At 40.8% G+C, this 21492-nt stretch overlaps 1 protein-coding gene across 8 annotated transcripts in view; it reads right to left on the reverse strand.

Moving 5' to 3' along the window:
- kdm4c (lysine (K)-specific demethylase 4C) overlaps positions 1–18618 on the reverse strand; it is a 40350-nt gene extending 21732 nt beyond the window's left edge. For 5 of the 8 annotated variants that reach the window (XM_033623863.2, XM_033623862.2, XM_033623859.2 and 2 more), the window contains exons 1-12: positions 18461–18599; positions 16301–16467; positions 15944–16119; positions 15186–15300; positions 14345–14538; positions 7466–7515; positions 5005–5108; positions 4576–4713; positions 4160–4353; positions 3058–3290; positions 257–2385; positions 38–149 (exon numbers count right to left, since the gene is read on the reverse strand). In XM_033623863.2, coding sequence (XP_033479754.1) covers positions 38–149; positions 257–2385; positions 3058–3290; positions 4160–4353; positions 4576–4713; positions 5005–5108; positions 7466–7515; positions 14345–14538; positions 15186–15300; positions 15944–16119; positions 16301–16444 — 3589 coding nt within the window. In that variant the 5' untranslated portion in view covers positions 16445–16467; positions 18461–18599. Of the gene's footprint in view, positions 1–37; positions 150–256; positions 2386–3057; positions 3291–4159; positions 4354–4575; positions 4714–5004; positions 5109–7465; positions 7516–14344; positions 14539–15185; positions 15301–15943; positions 16120–16300; positions 16468–18460 lie in introns of all 8 variants that reach the window. The other 3 variants (XM_078164879.1, XM_033623860.2, XM_033623857.2) reach the window with 2 other exon arrangements.
- Positions 18619–21492: the final 2874 nt, after the last annotated feature.

A 21492-nucleotide genomic window follows, 5' to 3' on the forward strand; every position in this document is an offset into this window, starting at 1 on the left:
AACTGTGCGAACTGTGTGTTTGTGAGTGAGTTCCCACCATCATCGCTGGCAGCCTGTTGTTTGACAGCAGTGGGTACAGCCCTTGCAGTAGGTTTCCTGAGTGGGTGACGCCAGCTCTTAGTGGTCCTCTTTACTGACAGAGCAGGGTACTTGCATGAAAAGGCATCGTTGAAAGGCATTAGTGTGCAAATAACATATGCTTTTATCAAACGTGAGCAAAAGACTGAATTCGTATGATGTGGAAAAGAGCACTCACTGCACAAACCTCCCCAGGTTCCAAGCCTGATTCATCACACTCGCAGTTTCTTGTATCATTTTCCTCCTCTTCTTCTTCTTCTTCTTCCTCCTCCTCTTCTTCTTCTTCTTCCTCCTCCTCCTCCTCATCAGATGACTCACTACTGCTCTCTCCCTTGACGCTACCTTGCTGCTCTACCTCTTCAACATCAGATCCCCCTTCTTCCATATCAGACACCCCATCCTGTTCTCCTCCTTCCATCCCAAGAGGTGAAACAGCAGTATCTGAGTGTAAACTCTCCTCTGCCTCCCTTTGCCTCCCTAGCTCCCTGCACAAGGAAAGGGCTTCAGACCCATCTGCTTCCCCTCTATGGAGCTCATAATCTCCACAAAGCCCCAGGGGCTCAACAGCACCAACTGATACCAGCGAGGTGGGCTCGAGCTGGGCCCAGGTGAGAGGTCCACCTTCCTCTTCCTGGTTCTCTGACTCTCGGAGGTCTTGCTCCGCGTCCTCCAGGTCTGTGACTTCTTTGCACTGAGGTTCAGTCCACATGGTGTAAGGTAGAGGGTCGTGAGTGAAGTCAGAAGGGAGCTCTGGGTGCAAACTCTGGATGAGTACTGCAGGACCCTGGGAAGTGAAGTTTCTCCAAATGTTGCTGGAGAACGGTCTGGGCTCCATGTATGGGTTCTCGGAAATACAATGCGAAGAGGAGTATGTAGTGTGGGGGTGGTGGAGTTGTAATGCTGAGTGACTGTCACTGTGAGTGCATACTGGAGGGGAAGGGGTTGGGGGATTATTGTTTGAGGTACCAGTTAAAAGAGAGCCAGAACTGCTCAGACTGAATACACTGTCTCTTTGAGCTGAGTCCTTTGAGTTATCTTTACTTGCTAACTCTGGGAAGCTGTATTGCTGCTCTGTTTGAGGTGCATTGCTCTGAACTAGCTGGCAAGGGGAAGCATCAGTCTGTCCAGTACTAACATTTTCCAGCACTGAGTGATCCTTTTCTGCAGCAATTCCTGGCATTATTAGCATTTCCTGGACAGCACCAGATGTTATTTTGTGCATAGCATTGGTAGCTAAATGAGCTGTGTTTCCTTCTGAACCAGACGCTGCTGCCCCTTCGCAATTATATGGAGACTCTAAATGCCATTTGTTGGCATATTCGACAGTAAGAGGTTCTTTCGACATCATTAGGTCAGTTTCCCTCTCTTCCTGTTTGGCTCCATTTGATGATGGAGAGCCGGTTGGCGTCTCCCGCTGAAGCACAGGTGCAGCCTGGTGACTGCATGATGTAGCTTTTGAAACGCTGGTTAGCCCATCATCGGCTGGGGTGAGGGAGGGCATCTCTTGGATCAGCACAGGTGGCAAAGGGCAGATTCCAAACTTATCTGCTGGCTCAGGAGTGAGTTGTGGCATATCCACTGCATTCCTCTGTAGCAGAGGAGGGAAAAGATTTTCCTCAGTGCTGTTTTTTTCTAAACTGCAGTTGTGTCCTGAAGGGAAGAGGGAGCCACATGATGTGTAACTATCCCCCTCTGCTGGCTCAGTTTTGAGATCATAAAGTGCTTCTGTAGTGGAGTGTGGATTGATGTGTTTGGGATCAACAACAGTGTCCATTTTCTCTGCTTTAGCAGTGTTGTTAGTGTAATTCTCAGTACTCGTGTCCATGCTACTGTCAGTGTTTGGTGCGAGGCATAAAGTGTCTTCTCTACACGAGGAACTAGATGTCTGAGCTCCAGAGTCAGGGGGGCACAAGCTCCTCTCAGTCTCAGCAGAAGTGCTTGTTGTGTGGGAAAATGAGCTGAGTTTGTTGGCCTCAAGGGGAGAGACCCTGCTAGAGCAGTCCTGAGATGTTGAGAGGTCTTGTGGTTCAGGAGAATGACACCTTGGCTCATTAATTCCTGGATACATCTGGGTAGCCTCAGGCGACTGCCTGAGTCCTTCAGGACTCCTGTTCATGACCCCTGACCCTGAGAGCTGCTCAGGGTCAATGTGAGTGATCGTCTCTGCCTGGAGGTTGTTCTTCACAGGGGAAGCAGGGGAGGGACTGGGGCTGCAGTGAGAGTTATGGGATGGCTCCTTATTTGAAAATCCCAAACTATTACTCTCTACACGATTTACCTTGACCACACACATCTGTCTGCAAGGACCTGTTGAGGATAAAAATAAAATCAACCATCAAGCAAGCAAGGACAGTAAAAATAATTTCATAGGTCTCACTCAGTGTCGGGCAGTAACGCGTTAGTAGTAAGACATTACTGTCTTGACATTATTACATTTTGCAGTAATAACATTACTTTTCCCTGTAACAAGTAGTGTTATTAATTAGTAATACATTTTCGGTAATAAGATTACAGGATATAATTTGTCACAACCTTGCATTTGTAGACTCTTTGCACTGCAAAAAACACAACCCTACTACAACAACAGATCAACATGAACTGAAGGAAATACAAACCACCATGAGGATGGCTGTAGCCCAACACTGGCTAAACAGCCAAAACTGGAGTTTAAATATGACAACAGGCTACAAGAAACAAAGAACGAATGAAGCTTGTGGCTGGATGTGAGGTGGATGAAATGTTGCCTATCACCAGGATTGATTCTCTGTCTTTCAAACAGATCCTTGGGAAAAATTCAGGTTAGAAGCAACAGAAGACCCCCAGGTAAAAAAAAATGTGTGAGCTATCTAATGTTAGCCTTAGCTGTGCTTATCGGAGGAAAAAAAAAAGTAATGACTAATAAAACTTTGAGTAACAAGCTCAACACAGACAGACAAACTGTCTTTATCATGCACACACATACACACGATCGCCTCTTACCAGCAAGCTGAGCAGAGTTATGATTCTGGTTGTGCTTTGACTCGGCTTCCTTTTTCTTCTCTTTCTCCTCTTTCCCCCTGCAGGTTGTTCCTGCCACTGACCGGCGCACCTTGGGCCCGGGCGAACCGCCCGAGCCTTTTCTCTTGCTTTTTGTCAAAGCTGAGCTGTCATCCAGGCCAATAGGCTCCTCAGTGGTTCTCAAGCGCTTTGAGCGCATACGAGAGTGGGTGCTGCTGTAAGAAGGGCGAGAAATCAAAGAAGATCCAAAATCAAAACCCTGATTAACGCTGACAAACAACAAGAGCAAATGTGGAATTTTGTTATTTAGGAGACAATGGCATTTGGCTTTTGCAGCTGTGGCAATATTTCTGGCCAAACGCACTATGTCACTAGCCAATGCACCAGATCCACTATCACAGGCACCATCACCACAATATGCATCTCTGAATGTTGTGTGGGAAATGTAATTGTTTTTTAAGTAAATGTTCTTTTCCTAATACAAAATTAAATTTGATCTTTACTAACACTGATGAGGACTGTTTATCATACAAATCATCACCACTCCTACTCCTGATTCAAACCCCACCATCACCATTAGCTGCAGTTCACTACTCTCATTAACAGTATGGCATAGAATACAGATATAATGCTGTCTGAGGCTACATCCGTGCTAATCGTTTTTGTTTTAAAATATATATCTACTGCTATGTTCAAGCACAGCATCCACATTACCCTGGCATTTTGGAACCTCTAAAACAGAGACCTTCACAAACATGGCTGCCCCTATTTTAGTTCCAAATTCTAGGGTTGTGTTTAAGTCTGGATGGGCGGAAACTGACTTTTAGAAACAATGACATTCACGTTAGCTTAGGTCTACATATCTTTGAGATTTCACTTTAACTTTTGCCATCTCTGTAGTATTTCCTCTAACTAAGCAACCAACCGCAGTCGGTCAATAGTCATGTGATATGCATTTTCAGGCATGCTAGTATGGACTGAGGTTAATTCTGAAACAGTGCTAAAATGCCCGTGTGTACAGATTGTTTTCATTTCAAAATGAAAAAGTATTAGTGCAGATGTAGCCTGAAGGTAAATACAGTACCCTTTATTAGTAGGCTTGTTCTTCCGCCGCCTCTGTAACCAGCTCTGCAGCTCCGGTGTTGAACTCGGAGTGGCAAGTAGGTGGTCAAGAGGTGCAGAATCTTTGCCCAGCATCCAGTTAGGGTACCGGTCAGGTTGAAAACGTTTCACAAAGGGTTCCATAGATATCTTCACCATGTCCTTGCTACATGTGCACTGGAGGAAAGAAAGAGGAGGGGGACAGGGGGGAGTTATATCTGCTTGGGAAAAGTACAAAGAGGCCTTCTGAGTTCACTTTTAAGGCTAAATTATAATACTGTTCTGTTTGATACAGTATGACTTTATACCATGAAATTAACTGTATTCAAATCTGACACCTATTTGTTAGACTTCCCAAAGACATAAGGTGTGCGAGGAAGATTCTCAGCTGAATGTTACCTGTGTGGCCACTTTGCCATAGTCTATCCAGCGCACAGTAGCAAAGTTGGTGGACTCTGCACAGTTGAAGCCATGATTGAAGCCAGCATGGTAGCCATAGGGGAAAGTGATCATGAACTCTCCTGCTTCCTGAGTAATCTTTTATGATAGGGCGAGAGAAAGACACAGAAGGAGGATTGTTTTTTTCCCATGGAGATCACTGCCACTGAAAACTGTACTGTCCTTTTGGTTTGCAAACATTTCCAAGTAAAAGAAAAGAAAAAAAAAAGAATTAAAATAAGCCACTGCAAATTTCTGCAATCAGTCAAAACCAGCACTGCTAATTTTACTGGCAAGAAAAGCTGTTTCCAGGAAGTTGGTAAATAAAGGGAGTATAAACGCTGAGAAGAGGAGGACAGAGAGTAATTTTCAAAGGGGCTAAGAGCCTACCTTATCAAAAGGAATGCCATACTTCTTCAGTATGGAAGGGGAGATTAGAGTCATCTTGTGACGAAGAAAAGCCTCACACCCCTTGAAGCTGTTAGGAAAGAAACCTGACAAAAATATGCACACACACGCACACCATTAACATGGAGTGTAAGCCAACAACAACACCAACACACACACAAAAAACATACATGAATAACAAGCCTGACTAAAAAGCTAAGTGACAGGTGGAGTTTAGTTTTTTTTGGTTGCAATGTTTTCAACCTTTATTCTCGGGCGGTCAGGTCTATCTTGTGTTTTAACTTGTTTCTATTTTAATCCTTCCACAACATCTATGCACTTATATGTGTTTATGTTTATACATATGTGTCTGTCTTTGTCAAACACTTTGGTGCATTTGTGGTTAAAGGGAAACTTTGGTATTTTTTAACCATGACCCTTTTTTCCCATGTTTGTGTGTCTCTGTGACAAAAGGGACAAACCATTTTTTAAACTGGTCCAGTATTGAGTGAGACCGCTGCAGCCATAGTGATGAACAGGTTGCAATGTAATCCCTACGGGCAACTGTCCACTGTCAGTTTACGCCCACTAAAAGTGCTTGTTTTTGCTACAGACAGGCTCAGATTGTTGTTTTAATTGTCTGACAACATTATGGAAAAGGCCCTACCAAGAAATAAAACACTTTTCCTTACTTTCTGCTGATCTCAAGGAGAAGTCTCATTCTGAAATCTCAAGTAGTCAGCCATGACATTGAAAAGCTTTTAGGTAACACTAAGCTACACTTTCTGTACTCGGACACAAAGCAGTTTGTACGCGGACACATCAAACTCTTCCAGGCACTCTCCAAATGGACATAAACTGACAATACGCAATTGCAGTGGTTTAGGGGTAGTTGATGAGGTGGATGTATGACTAGGTAGATGGGTAGGTGGCTATGCTGTAAACACTCAGACAAAGATGTTGGTATATCCACTATACCCATGTATACTAGGGCTGGACGATATGGACAAGAATTCATATCTCTGTATTTTCTGAGATGTCACAAGCACTTTCATAAAAACAGACTGATCAAAATAAAATGCAAAGAGAGATTTTTTCCCTGTTTGAAAATATACAGCTGCACAGCATGTAAATAAAAAAAAATAGATATAGCACTGGAGCTTAAGAGGTTTAAAGGTTTGTAGCACAGGCCACAAAACTATAACATCAGTATAAAAGGATCAAGTAGAGCTAAATCCATTGTAGTGTGGAACAATTAAAAATCTTTGTGGGGGGAGTTCAAAAATTGCTTTCCATGGCCTCTCAAATGAATCTAGTACTGGAAATGATTTAAAGCTTTTTATTTATTTAGGCTATTAATCTTATGTATGCACAGAGCATCAACAGAGAGGCTGAGGGAGGGAAGGAGCAAGAGACACTGTCTACTTTACATACATCTTGTAAATGAAATGTATGTGTTGTCGCTGCATTTTTTAATTACATCTGTCGTCTGCATCCAGGCGCTGTCTCAGTGTCACACAATAGACTATAACTACAAAGAAGAACAGCGATGCGCTATGATCCACTTCACACACAAACTAGCAAACAAATGCTCACTGACACAATCAAGCGGCTCTGTCTCCCACACATGCAGCGCAGCACTGGATTGCACTGTGGTAATGTCATTCATCTCACAGACTGATTTAGCATAGCACGTGCAATGTCACATTGCAGTCTAACAGACAGATTAAACAGAGGAGCAGTTCTTTGTCCCTTTTAGTGTTGCTGGAGAACTTGTGAGTGAGTGAGTGAGTGAGTGGGTCGGAGTTGTAGTTGGTATATTGCCCAGCCCTAGTGTACACCCTCCATTGCCCGCAGGGATTACATTGCAGCCTGTTTTGCTGCTTTGGCTGCAGTGGTCTCTCTCAATACTGGACCAATTTCAGACAATTGTTGTTTCCATTAGTCACTTGGACACAAAGAAGTGGGAAAATGGGGCCCAGGTTAAAAAAATACCTTCGTTTTCCTTTAAGTTCTCACCCTTTATTGCTTTACATTTATCCAGTGAGGTAATCAGCACTGCCATCTAAAACCTTATAGGCTTATTTAACATTACATTTTACACACAGTTATACAGTTCTAAATGTAATCATACACATTTCAGTTTATTTAGTCTACTAATGCCTGACAGTATGGATTTCCCTAAAGTGGTTTGTCAATACATTAAGCATCTCTGCCTATTTACATCTCTCCTAGCAGCAGTTTTTGCATGTTTGTAGTCAGAGCTCATTAGCATGCTCCATCTTGAGCTTTGCCATTACCTCCAGTGCCCTCTCAATGCTGAGTTTAATTTATGTGCTGTACTTTGTTGTTTAGTGCAGATCTGCTTCTGTATGCTGCAATCGTTATTAAATAATTATTTAATTTCCTCTCCCCGCCTCCATTTATATGGAGATTACAAAGAGAATATAAATTATTCTTTTACCTGTAGCCAGACGCTCTAGTCTCTTCCCGTGCTCCGGAGGGATGGCATACCTGTTAAAGACAACACATATTAGATACAGGGCCAGACAGAATTATTTTTGACAGTGGATGTGGAATTCTGAACATGTACTGTTCATTATGCCAACACTGAAGCATACAGTTTAGCCATAATGAACACATTGTAGCACACACAGTTGCAGACGAGTTTTCAGGAGAAGCCTTTACAATTTCAAGACTGCCATCAAGTGGTGGATACATGAATCATTGCAATAAGGCTGATGAACCTTTTCCAGTACTGCACCAATAATAAACATATAGAAATTCTAACACGCAGAAATGTTGTTATCCCTTATCATAAATGTCTCTTTAAAGTTTCTGTAGAAACCTTCATATAATCTGCTATCGCTTTTCTTCTAGAATATTTGATGTGTTCGGTCTCTGTAGCACTTCATTTCAAAACGTGAAGCCTAGTTTCATCTATGATAGGGATAAAACAATCATCACTGATTACTGTTGAGTTAAGAATCTTATTGACCTTATTCTGTGTTGTCTTGTGTCACACTGCTGACGCAATCTGAATTTAAACTATTCCCAAAGCTCCCGGTGAGAAACCTTGGGAGCGTGACAGAACTCCCTCAAGGTTTGACTAGGCATTCCATTTGACTAGCACCATCCGCCCTCAGGTCTGTGGCATTTCTATCATCATATCACCTGTCAGCTTAACGGAGCAGGGAGAGACAGGATGAGAGGGAGAGGCAACCTCAGGTGGAGGTGACATGGGGAGTTGGAGGGGGTTGGGGATTGAGAGGAGGTGAGAAAGGTGCATCTTTAAGCTGCTCCCTCCAGGGATGAGATGTCAAAATAGCAGCGAGATGAAAGAGTGTACGCCAGTGTGTGTGTGTGTGTGTGTGTGTGTGTGTGTGTGTGTGTGTGTGTGTGTGTGTGTGTGTGTGCGTGCGCAAGTTGATAAGGGTATGCATGTGTGTGGGTACTTGGATCATCAGGCTGCTCTTTGTGAGTGTGTATGTGTGAGTGTCTGTGTTTCTGTGTATATGTGTGTCACTGTCTGGCTGTGACACTGATCCCTGTGGGGTTGCAGGGCTCACTGCTCTAATGAGCAGAACTCCCTCCAGGGCAAGAGGGAGAGAGAAATGGAGCAAGCCAAGCTGACAAAGAAATAAAAAGCAAACTCCATTTTGATCTACCTGCATTCTTCACCTCTTTTCTTACACTGTTGTATTTTAATCTGAACCTCCTTAAAGGTTGCTGCTGCTCTTCTATTAAAGAATGCACGCACTTTAACAATCAGATCTGTGCAATATACGGTACATTCTGTGATTGACTTAATCGTGTTACCATGTACTCTGGTCAGGCTTGGGTGATGGAATACATGGAACGGTGTGACGTAATTAGGATAGAAAAAAAAGGTACTGTATTTTGTTAAAATGCCAGAAAAGGGTAATCAGTTTACTGACACATTTAGTACAAATGGCAATTATTAGCAGAATTACAATTTTAAATTACACTTTGTGTGGAGTTGGCATGTTCACCGCGTGACCGTATGGAATCTTCTCCAGATTCCTCATGCAGGTTACATGCAGGTTACATGCAGGTTAATTGGTGACTTCAAAAATTGCCCTCAGTTGTGAGTGTGAGTGTGAATGCTTGTCTGTCTCTATGTGTCAGCCCTGTGATAGTCTGGGAACCTACCCAAGGTAAACCCCACTGCTCGCCAAATGTCAGCTGGGATCGGAGTTACAGATAACGAATGAATGCATGAATGAATGAAAGGACTTAAAATAAAGAAGGATATACTACTATCTGTACACATTACAACACTTCACAAATCTCACACAAGACTTAAAGCCATATTTAACAGTTACCAGTTCATTATCATGGCCTCTATTAGCTCAAATTAGAGTTACCACATCACGCTTTTATGCCTCCGCCAACCAGTCATGTACGGTTTACATCCATGTCTGTCCAGATTCATATGTAGGCATGACAGCTGACAAAGCTTCGTGTATAGATGGTGCTGCAAAGAAGCTACATATTCTAAAATCTTGATGCTTCACACACAGCACAGAGGATCTATACAATCTGCAGTTTCAACGCGGGCACCCAAGATTAGTGTCACCAATTCAGTATCTGAACAAATGTCTCCCCTTCTGTTTCTGAGTAATCACCATAAATAATGAAAGAAAAAATGTTTTTGCAGAAAATTATGATGTCACAGTGAAGTTGACCTTTAACCTATTGGTTATAGGATGTCATCACAGTGTTTTCTATGAAATTCAGACATAAAGTTTACAACTTTAAACTGTAAATGTCGTATCTATACCTAAAAATCTGCCATTTGGGCAATTAATTTCAACCTCATCTTCACTTCTCTTGTCATGTCTTGCTTGAAGAGTAACTCTTCACGAAATTCACATTTCTAAGATAGTAAATTACGTGTGCAGTCACGGTACACTAATTACACTATCCACTGATGATGGTCCTAGTCTATAATGTCAGTTTCAACAGAACTCATTGTCCTTCTTCCGGAGAAAATCCGTAATTCAATCTTCTAGACCCCCCCAAATCTGTGAAAAATGTATGACATTCATTGGACATCCCCGAACTGTTTTGTAAGGTCACATTCACCCCCCCCCGACACACCCCATCCCCCAGTAATTTAAACACAGAGATCATGTGTCATTAGTAAACACAGAATCAAGTTGTTATCTGCAAAAACATGAAAAGATTGAAAAAAAAATGCAATTGACGGAGTAGGAGTAATAGAAAAACCCACCTCTTCTAGTAATCATTAATTTTACACTGTTAATCAGTGTTTGACGTTAATTGACAGAAAAACTGTGTTGTATATGATTGACTGGATTAGATATTAAATTTTGCCTTGCTCCACTGCACAGACAAAAATGATAGCTTTGAAGAAATCAAACCATATGCTTATGCCCTTGGAGAATAACAAAGCCCCATACACACTCCCTCCCTGGACATCACCCCTGCTGCATATGTTGTTTCTTCTCTATTCTCACTGGTGTTTAGATTCTCCAAAGTAAAGTCAGTTATTGCAGGTAACCACCTCATCAGTGTGCAAACAAGCACTAAGGGAACAAAACCCGAGGGCCATATGCAACAGAATGGCTGGGTTAATCGAATGAGACATATGACATTATATGTAGTTCACCATTTAAATCCACTTTAATCATGAAATAGATCTAAACAGAGAGTGCCAATGATGAATTTTGCAGAACTGATGCAAATATGGATACGCATTATGGAAAGGATATGATCTCCATCTGCAAATCTTTTCCACACATACTACGCTCTAGGCTCACACATAACACATGACAAGATTGGAAATACGACACAGACCTTACAAGACTAGTGAATAGATCCTTAAATGAAAAGCTTTTACATAAATATGCAACATATATAGACATACTGAAGCGGCTAATGGTTGGCTAAATACTCCAGGATCACTCCAGCTGCCTGTGTGCTGCCTTTACTACACAACCAATCTTTTTATTTGATTTAATTTGATTACTGCCATTTCAAATGACAGCTCTGTCATAAAAAATGAAACTTTTAAAAGGTTAAATAGTCAGAATAACACAAAAAAGCATGAGGGCTTACTTCCATTTTGGTCACAAAGGAGGGGAAGAAGAATAAAAGCCACAGAGATCAGACCCTCAATAAGTTGAGTTAATTGTAGTTAACCTGCATGAGTTTCAGTGGCAGCGGTGAAAATTGTACTTGTCAGAGTAGTTTTGATGCAGCATACTTTTTACTCTTACTTGAGTAGGTTTTTAGAGAAAAGTCATTACTTTTAATCCATTACATTTGGATACATTCATCTCACTAATTTTATTTATTTTGTAGCCTATTTCATGCATTCATCTACATCCTGTTAAAGAGACAGGTGGTCAGCTGGTCTGAGATTTTCAGGCACTCTGTCACCCTACTGCAGCCAAACCTCCACATGACTCAGTTCAAAGCAGCGTAAGCTACTGAAGCAGGAGTGTGGCTTTCAAACAGCGCTAGCAGCTGATATTTACAGATAATATACTGCACACAGCGCAGCAGGCTCTGGTTGTGAACACTGGTCTGAAGTCAGTACATCACAGAATCATGCTGACAGAGAGCAGTAGCCTAGTGAATTTGGTGTGCTTATGCTAATATGTTTAATGATATTTACTAGGGATGCACGATATTGGATTTTTTGCCGATATCCGACATGCCAATATATAACAACTCATTTGGTCGATAAATTATATCGATATATCCACTTTTTTCCCCACCAGTTTAGTGATCATCAAGTGTTGCCTGTAGTGTACTTAACATCATATTATGCATGCATACTCTTATCATGATGGTCCACCAGCAGATGGAGACATGAAATAGAATGCTTATCAATGAATGTAATATTTAAAATAAGAAAAAGCACATTGGCTGATTCTGTTCATTTTAAAGCTGATTTTGGCATATACCGATGACGTACCGATATTGGCCGCGTTTCCCAGTTCCAGTTCCAGTTAAGAAGATCTTAGCGCTAAGAGCTTCTTAAGAACGCTCTTAAGCCTCCCGTGAAAGAAAAACGCATTTCCCAGATTCGCACTTAGCTTAAGAAGATCTTTCACTAAGAAGGAGTTGTAAGATCGAGCTCTTAACTCGCAACAGTCTTCTTAGTGACCAAACGCTCACAGATCTAGCCGCGTCAGGCACATTAATATTACACTAAGCAAGGAGATATTAAAACAGTGTGCACCGTATATATTTTGATCTATTTTATACTTCAGATTTAGACTGTTTAGCATTAATTGGTGACACATCTGCATGCACATATGAGACAGTTTACCGCACCCAAAAAATGCGTCAGGGCACAACAGAAACACATCCACCCTCCAAACCTGTGACATTTCACAGATATCAGGCAACTGACAGGTGTAATTGAGCTCAGCTGGAACCTCATCAAGGGATGCTCCACCCGCTACTCTATATAAAGGCATTGCCACATCACACATGTGTGAGATACCATGGCTGCTTTACAGCATATTCTCGCTGCTAACCAACAGCGTCACCATGTATATGTAAATGCATTTGTGCGTCAGCACTTCAGCCCACTCGACATGCTGTCAGACCGGGCTGTCCAAATTAAGTACCGGCTGCCCCATGCTGTGATACAACGCCTCATCAACTTAGTGTCTCCACACATCCGCACATACATGTCACATGAACTCTTTTACAACTGTCAGCGTGCTGCCTGTGTGTTTTCATAGTTTATAACTAGCGTTTTGTCTGATTCTCAGTGTAGATTAATATAGTCCATAAATCTGTCAATTTTGTCCTTCCGTGAACTGGTCACGTTGAGATGATCATTAGCAGAGACACAACATTGATGAATGCAAGTAGGATACAATGCAGGTACTTAAGTTAATTTGTCCTTTCCTCCGTCTTTCATATTTTTGTTTAAATATAATAAATTTCCTCATGATTCTCTTACCAAGACTACTTCTTATTTAGTTGTAGTCTTGTTTTTGTTAATGAAAATAGGTCATTAACAAATATTTATCGTCTTAGTTTTTCATTAAAATTATTAGAACACACATACACACGAGCAGCAGGGAATTAGTGCGTGATCGACATGCCTGACATCGATTGATTTAGTTTCAGCACAGCAGTAGTGGACACCTCCTGTTAAGAGCTTCTTAAAGAGCGATCTTAAGAGTGATCCTAAGAAGGGCATTAAGAAGACATCTGGGAAACACTCTTATCTTAGCGACCCTTCTTAGCTAAGACGTTCTTAACTGTGCTCTTAAGTCTTAAGATCGATCTTAACTGGGAAACACAGCCATTATCAGCATGTTGGCCGATACCGATGATGTGCCAATATTATCATGCATCCCTAATATATAAACTCAGTATGTCATGCTTCAAAACTACTACTAGGCTACTCCTGCTTTCTGCTGTAATGTCAGCCTGACAGTGGGCAAGCAGTGAGCATTTACAGTGAGCAGTGAGCCATGCTCATTGATGTAGCCTGACTAAGAGAGACAGAAAAGCAAAGACCTAATTATGCAAATTAAAAAAAAAAAAAATAACTACTTTCATTTCATGTGGACATAACTAATATGTTTCAACCAAAGATGGTCTTCTTCAGGACAAAGTGAAGAAGTAAAGATACCTGTATCTAATAGGCAAGTAATGATGAAATATCACAACATTATCTCCTAATTAGCCCGAATGAGTCATCAATGATATGTACACAACTTGCTGTCAATATAATATAGGTGACAACAAGCAAATAATGGAGAGGATGACTTGGCATTTCATCAACAATAAATACAAGTGTATGTTTACTTCTTTAAATTGACCTGAGGAAGGTCATCTGTGGATTAAATAATTACAGTCATATCCACTTCGAATAAAAGACTTCAGGAAAAAGTCAACAGTGTGCTGTTTTTTATCTTTTCTTTTCAACTCGAGAGATTTTTTCCAGTGAATACTTTTGTTCAAGCATTTATTTGAGGAATAATTTTACCTCTACTTGAGTACTTGTTTTTTCAAAGTACTTTTACTTGTGTGCAGTTTTCAGCTACTACCCACCTCTGTTCAGTGGCTATAGATATGAAATGTATCAACAGCAACACACATCATCCGTATCCCCAGAAAAGTAAGTGGAGGTGAATATACAAGTAAGGCACTACGGTACAACTAGTTCTACCCAACAATTATAACACAGACTTTTGTGAAGATGATACACAGAGGCTATGTGAGAGCTTTTCACGCTCCGTTTTGTTGTACTGGAATACACTAAGTTGCATATTTGTTGCTTTGTTATGTGTCTGTCCCCAAATCTCTGTCCCACACTCACCAGGACTTGGGCTCTCCAAAGTGGAGGTAGTTGATGCTGTACAGGTCCATATCTTCAGTGTGCCAGGAAAAGGTGGTCTTCCACATGCCAAAGTATAGATATGGAGTGTTAACCCCCTGGATGGATACACCACTGTCCTCCTCAATAACATCCAAGATAGAGTTCAGGTGGCCAATGTTCCACTCCTCCACGTCCTAGGAGATTAGAAACAACAGTTTGATAGGTTTAGTGATTTCCAATGCCGATCGTGTAGATTGGTATTGCAGTTGATGATGGCATCATTAAATCCAATCAGTATCAGCTGCATAACATATAATTTAAGTCACTGTGTTCCAGGTTTGCCAGCTGTCACATCCCTCTATTGCTTTCCATTACAAACTATGACCATGTCCTAACAAGATGCATTGTGCAAAGGTGAAATATGAAGACAATTTGTAGGGGTTGAAAACTGGATTTGAGCTTCAGAAGTCTATTTGATTCAAGCTTGTGCTGCAGAAGTAGTCTGCGTCGCCTTCGGTCCATTTATTCTTAGTGTCCCCACATTGGATTTGTTATCTTAAAATGATGCACACTGGGGTTGGGGGCAAAAAATAAGTGATAAAGACTCATACATTTTTATTTTCATTGCAAAAACCCTAAAGCCAAGTTGCAATATTTAGGTAAAATAGGTTTATGAGAAGTACACCAAGTGATTTCAACAATTATTTCTCCTAATTAAGAACACTGAGCCTGTGATCATATGGGGACTGAATAACAGGTGATGGAAATGGACACGCATGTATGGAAATAAGGGAAACCAAAGAGACAGAAAGCAACAGAAGAAGAAGAAAAATTCATCTACCTCATCATAGAGGCTGCCGCAGACATCAGCACCATATATAGGTGACACAAAAGTGAGGTTCTTCCAATATTTCCTCTCAAGATCTTCATAATTCAGGTAGCGAGGTGTGCAGTACCTGTGGAGGAGAAAGACATTAAAGTTAGTACTGTGAAATGACCATTTTAAACATAGTAACATGACATAACACATAGCGGCTAAATTTTTTACCCTTAGCAAATAATGCTCTTACAGTTTTAAATCACTCATTCGACTTCATCTTCATCTCCCATAACTCTTGAAATTGATACATTAACCCTGGTCTTAACTTTGGTTTGTTTCCTTCTCTTTTACCTGTTGTTATTTTATTTAGAGCAATTATGCCAGCGACACCTGCTGTACACCTCCCCGGACACACCTCTTTGCTTTCGTTTTGTTGGCTACTTTGAACTCATAAACTAACGATACAGGATGACAAATCAACATCAAGCACACACATACAGTTTATTGATGCTGTTGGCAAGTATCTCTCTGTTTCTATCAGCCACTTTGCCAGGCAACGAATCACATTCTCAAGGTTATTTTGTTTTCTAAGAATATATTTGTTTAATATTGTTAACTGTGTAATATGCCAGTCACATACCCTGTGATATAAAAAAAAAGTTAGATTCTTATTCTGGCAGCACCAGAATGTAACATCTGTGTAAATGTAAGCACTTTCCATAATCCCTAGTATAATCAATAAGGCACTGGAAACAATTAAATAGCTCCTCAATACTCACTGGTCACTGTTAGCTAACCGCCTGAACTCCTGCACACTAAGAGGCTTCTTCTGGATGTTATATTGCGTGAAGAGCCCTGATTGGCCTGCCACCATCTGCTGGATGGGAGCATCAATCACCAGATCATCTATATCATCATAGGTACGACGGGGCTTCCAGCCTTTCGGAGGAATCACCTGTGGGACAAACAGAAAATGAAAGGATTGCTATTGAAACTAAATGTTGTATGTCTGAATGTTTTCATTGCTTGCACACCAACTTGGTGGACACAATGAAATCTATCACTCACACATCTAGACAAGCATTTATTTGGGAGGTTGAATCTTTGTCCAAGTTGAGCATGACAACACTACCCACCTTAGCCAGGCCTGCACGGTGAGCTCCCTGAGACTCCATATAAACCAGGTACTGGTTGAAGTCCTTGAACTCCTCCATGGTGGGCCTGAAGGTCATAATCTTGCAGGTGGGGTTTGCAGGGGTGTACACCTCTGCTCCCGCCATCCTGCCTCCTCACCAGATATAACCTGTGAAAAAAATACAAATGTTATCCAAAAAAATCAACGAGTATTTTTTTAACTGGCTTTAAGATTGTAATGTTGACAGATATTGGCTTAAATTTAAAAACTAACCAGAGAATAAGCAAACAAAAGAATCAGTTGACTTTATTTTTTAAAGGCATAATATCATAATCAATAATATCAACTATTCAGAAAGCGCTGAATAGATGTTGTTGATAGCATTATAGATACAGATAGTGAAACTGTCCAGATGGAAATATAAGAAACACGTGTGATTAATATTGTGTCTTATATATTTTTAGTGTTTTTCTTATGGTCATTTTAACTTCAGTAAAGGGTCTTTGAGTATATTTAATAATTATTATAGTAATATCATAAACATCATCACCATTATTATTATTATTATTATTATTATTATTATTATTATCATCTGAAATGTATTGATTTATTTTTGTTTGTTTAAATTGCTGATCTTTTTTAAACTTCATGTTGATTACTTCATCTAGTATGCTCATTTTATTTTTAATATAATCTATCTATCTCTTCTTTTGATTTTGCTTCATAGCTTAATTAATTTCTGTTGATATAAATCACTTGTTTTTGGTGGTTGCCCATTATTTTTGATTGTTGAATGTATTTTTAGCAGAATAAAAACCAAGTTAATAACAAGACAAGTTAAAAACATTAGGTCTGTTAACCATTTCACACTTGGGAACACTCCACACGCAATATTCCAACTACTTCAAATCAGCTATTACACCTTATGTTTTTAGATAATACATAGTTGTAATTTACAGGTTGTAATTTACAGGTGGGTAACTGGACTAGGAGGCAGTTGTTTGTGTGATGGTGAGTAGATCACCACTAGATGGAGGTAGAGATTCAACAAATGTCGATTTGATCCTTTGATCCTTCCTGATGCCAACAACCCTTTTCGGATTTTTGTCCCATCCACCCATCCCAACTCTGACTTAAGTGTGCATTCAGACAAAGGATTATACCACCCCGAGTGATGCTGTTGTGATTTTCAACCCTGCATTTCCTTTTAACAGTACTTAACTGCAAACTACAATATAATGGCGTGCGACTCGATTATGTAACAGGCAATTGCAAGCTCAAACAAGTTCTGGAAAAAAAAATCAGCTACAGTGTTTGGACACAATGTGTTTACATCCTCACTCATTGTTTGAATATTAAATCAGTCACTTCATAACAGGGACAGCCTTAACCTGTCATATTCCACCTATTGTTCATTTAAATAACCCTGTTACGACGATATGACAAATAAATCTCGGCTGATTTGTGGTTTCGCTTTGAATAGTGCATGAGCGTCTGTAGCTTGGCTGAGCTTTGTTGTCTGCCAAGCTAGCTAACTAGCCAACTAGCCTACGTTTTGTTTTGATGCAAAGTAATGGCTGAACAACGAGCGCAGCTTGCTAGCTCAGCTGACTAGCTTCCTTAAATCCAGACAGTAGGCTCACTGGGTACTCTCCGGCTTTAAATTAACAATGCACTCGTGGGAGCTGACTGGAAAGCACTTGGGGATAGCAGTTGAGAAAGGAAAGCATAGCTAACTATTAAGCTAACCTAGCTACCACATTAGCTCACTTCTTAATACACAAGCCAGTGGGGTTTAAATGCCCCTCGCAAGGTGGCTGTAGATAGGCCCGGAGCTACTTCGCTCTGTGACTTTGTGTGATACAAATGATTTAGTGTGTTAGTTACACAGTGTATACACCAACAGTCAATATTAGACATGTTTAGCAATAGACAGACGTATAATGACAAAGCACACAGTGTGAGATGCCCATTGGCATGAGCGCGTGCCAACTTATTTGGATGGCAGCGCTAACAGTTAGCTGTTGATAGCTTGGCTAATTGTGCACAGGAGTCACGAAATGCTCACCGCTTTCTGGCAAACTGGTCCAAAGCTAGCTACCATGCACCATTTTCGCCGGTTTACTACATGTCTTTTCCGTAAAAGTACATAGTATTTTACCTTGTTTTAGAAAGATGGAGTCGTATTGTTATTTATCCCCTTCCTTGTTCGTCCAGCTGATTCACATGACAGCTGCTCTGGCTGCTGCTGCTGTTGTTGCTGCCCCTGCTCCGTGTCTCGTAAAGGAGTCGCGTTGTAGACCGCCTCTCCAGCTCAGCCGTGTGTCAGCATGCTAACAGGCAGTGAGAGGCAGACCGTGCTGTGGTGGACTTATCCATGCACTGTGAGATCTGCGAGTCGGCAGGCGATCCGATGATCTGGACCATATCCGGTGCTGATGGAAAGAGCACCTGCATCTCCAGCCACACACTGTTTAATATACACACACCTGATATATTTTATATAGGATATTTGTCTCGACACTTGTATGTATGTTTTGTTCTACTATTTTTAGTTTTTTACTCGGCACCTGAGAAAAACATTTTAATTATTTTTTTTACAGTTTAAATTGCAAATAAGTGTAAACTCGACTCTTCTTACTTCCTTTTTGAGTTCATAATGTATTTATGTAATCTAGTTATGAATATTTACAGACAAAAGCTATAATCAGTGGTGCAGTGGAGGGTATGTGTAGGTATATGGGGTATACCCACCTCTTCTTCTGGCTGTTTACAGTATATCCATACCCTTCAGCCAAAAAGCCATTGAAAGATATAGGACAGTATACCCACTTCATCCCTGGTATCTGTTTACCCAGTAGTACACCCACCTCATAAACCACCACAACACCACTGGGTATAATGAAATTTAATATACATATATATATATATATATATATATATATATATATATATATATATTAAATTTCATTATATATATATATATATATATGTATATATATAGTACCACTTTCTAATACAAGTCGTAACTAATTACTCTGTTGATGAAATGCCAATAACTTCCTAATGCTTCAAAAATCAACGACCACACTGACTTTGAAAAAACTAGGCAAAATGAAATGTAATAATTTATTAACTGTATTTTAATGTTAGCAAAATACCATATCCCCAAATTTTAATATGCAGATTCAAAACAAGGACGTTTTGTTTTATGTATTAGTGGCTTTTTCTACACTCAAGGACGTTTTGACTTCTTGGAGTAGGAAAAACACAGCTGCTACTTTTAATGATGGCTTTGTTGTCTCTAAGTGTCAGTAAGTCATGAAAGTGTGTCTGTGAGTCAGCATTAACAATATCAGAGACCTTAAAGCTGAAACAGCTAAATACAGCCATAACTGATTTGATTATTTTCACCTTCCCCTCCTGTGACATATTAAAATGTCCATTGATTAAGTCGAATAATACAATGACACAGTCGTCTCTTTACTCAAACAAAAAGAGGGCTGTTACAATGAGTAATGATATTTTATGTAAAGACATCCCCTGGCTCTTAGTTATTGCTATAATGGCTTATGTCTCAAATAAAGCTGGAATAAAAAGATCCTCCAATGAACTCTTTGACCACTGACCTATGGGAAAAGAACTGCAGAGCATTTGGAACATCAACCTATTAAAAACTAATTAAGATTTACAACCACAAACCACAAACACAACCCAAGTGTCAGTCTTATCACTAACTAAAGCATAAAGCATAGTACATTATTTGCCAACAGTCTATAAAGTAACAACTTATATGTCCTTGTTAAAGGCTGCCTTATTACGACGTGGCACCCAAATCTCAGGCTGTGTTGGGAGTATGTATAGCAATGTCATGATGAACTCTAACCCTGGTCTTATGTACATTATTATGAATCATATAGTGTAGATGTATGGTTGATGCCTATATTCATGAGAAGCAATATAATCACACTCTGTGTTTTAACATAAGATTCGGAAGATGTGCTATTTTATACTTTATATAGATTAGATCTGTTCTAGACGTTGGTATCCCTTAAACTGCACACACTGGGCATGCTGCCTACACTAAGTAAGGTGGTCAAATGAGTGAATGCATCTTTGGGTTAGCAAGAGAGTGCCCTCGTTCATCTGTGTTTCCTCTGAGGGCACTGTAATCTTGATGATATCAACACAATGGATTAAGGCTGACTATAGCACAAGGTCTGGTCTGAGGTTAGTTGACGCGATCTCAGCTGGGAAGCAGAGCCTCTGGCCTAAGTCTGCCACCACCTTCTAGTTGGGTGTTCCACCCAACTGTCCAGACTTTGGCCTTGATCCATGTATGCTCCTCAGGCCAGGTCAGGCAGTCCTTCAACCACCCACTGAGATGATCCTGATGATCACCACCACGCCCATGGTAGGAGCTAGGGAGGAGATGGTACAACTGGTCATGATTTCCACTTCCAGATGTTGCCACACTGCGGTGTAGTCTGCTGTTGTTACACATACTTGCACGTCCTGGAAGTAGTCCTTGATGAGGCTTGTGAATGGCCACTGGGACCCTGAAGAAGTTGAATGCAGTCCAGTGACAGTTTTGAGGGACTAAGCCACAGGCATTGGCAAGGTCCAGGAAAACCACATGAAAGTCTGATCCCTCCTTTCTGGCCACCTGAATCTGATGCCAGATGGTACTAGCATGTTCCAGACAGCCGGAGAAGCCTGGGATCCCTGCTTTTTGGATTTAAGTGTTGATCAGATGGTTTCTTTCCAGGTTTCCTGACAGTCTGTGAGACAAGAAGATTTTTCCTCCACTTTAGGAAGCTGATCTTGTGAAATTGGCCAGTTTCTGAGGAGTCCTTTTCCTTTGGCGTGAGGATGCCCTCTGCTCTCTGCCATGATGTTGGTATCTAATGCTTGTGCCATACCACATTTATGAGTGTCCAGAGGAAACACATGACGTCTGCTGCATTTTTGTGGAGCCTGTGTGGGACTCTGTTGGGCTTTGGTGCTGATGAGGCCCTTGCTCTGCGCACTGCTTTCTCTACTTCACTCCTTCTAGGCGGGCTGACGTCTAGTTCTGGTGATTAGACTGGTGGCATGTGAGGTGGGAGAGTGTACTCTTTGTGGCGATGATGCAAGACATCAACAGACAAATTTAAAGGGATCTTTGTAGAGGCTTGCTCTTGTCTGTTGGTT

Source organism: Epinephelus lanceolatus, chromosome 3 (assembly GCF_041903045.1).
Source record: "Epinephelus lanceolatus isolate andai-2023 chromosome 3, ASM4190304v1, whole genome shotgun sequence".
Taxonomy (NCBI): Eukaryota; Metazoa; Chordata; class Actinopteri; order Perciformes; family Serranidae; genus Epinephelus; species Epinephelus lanceolatus.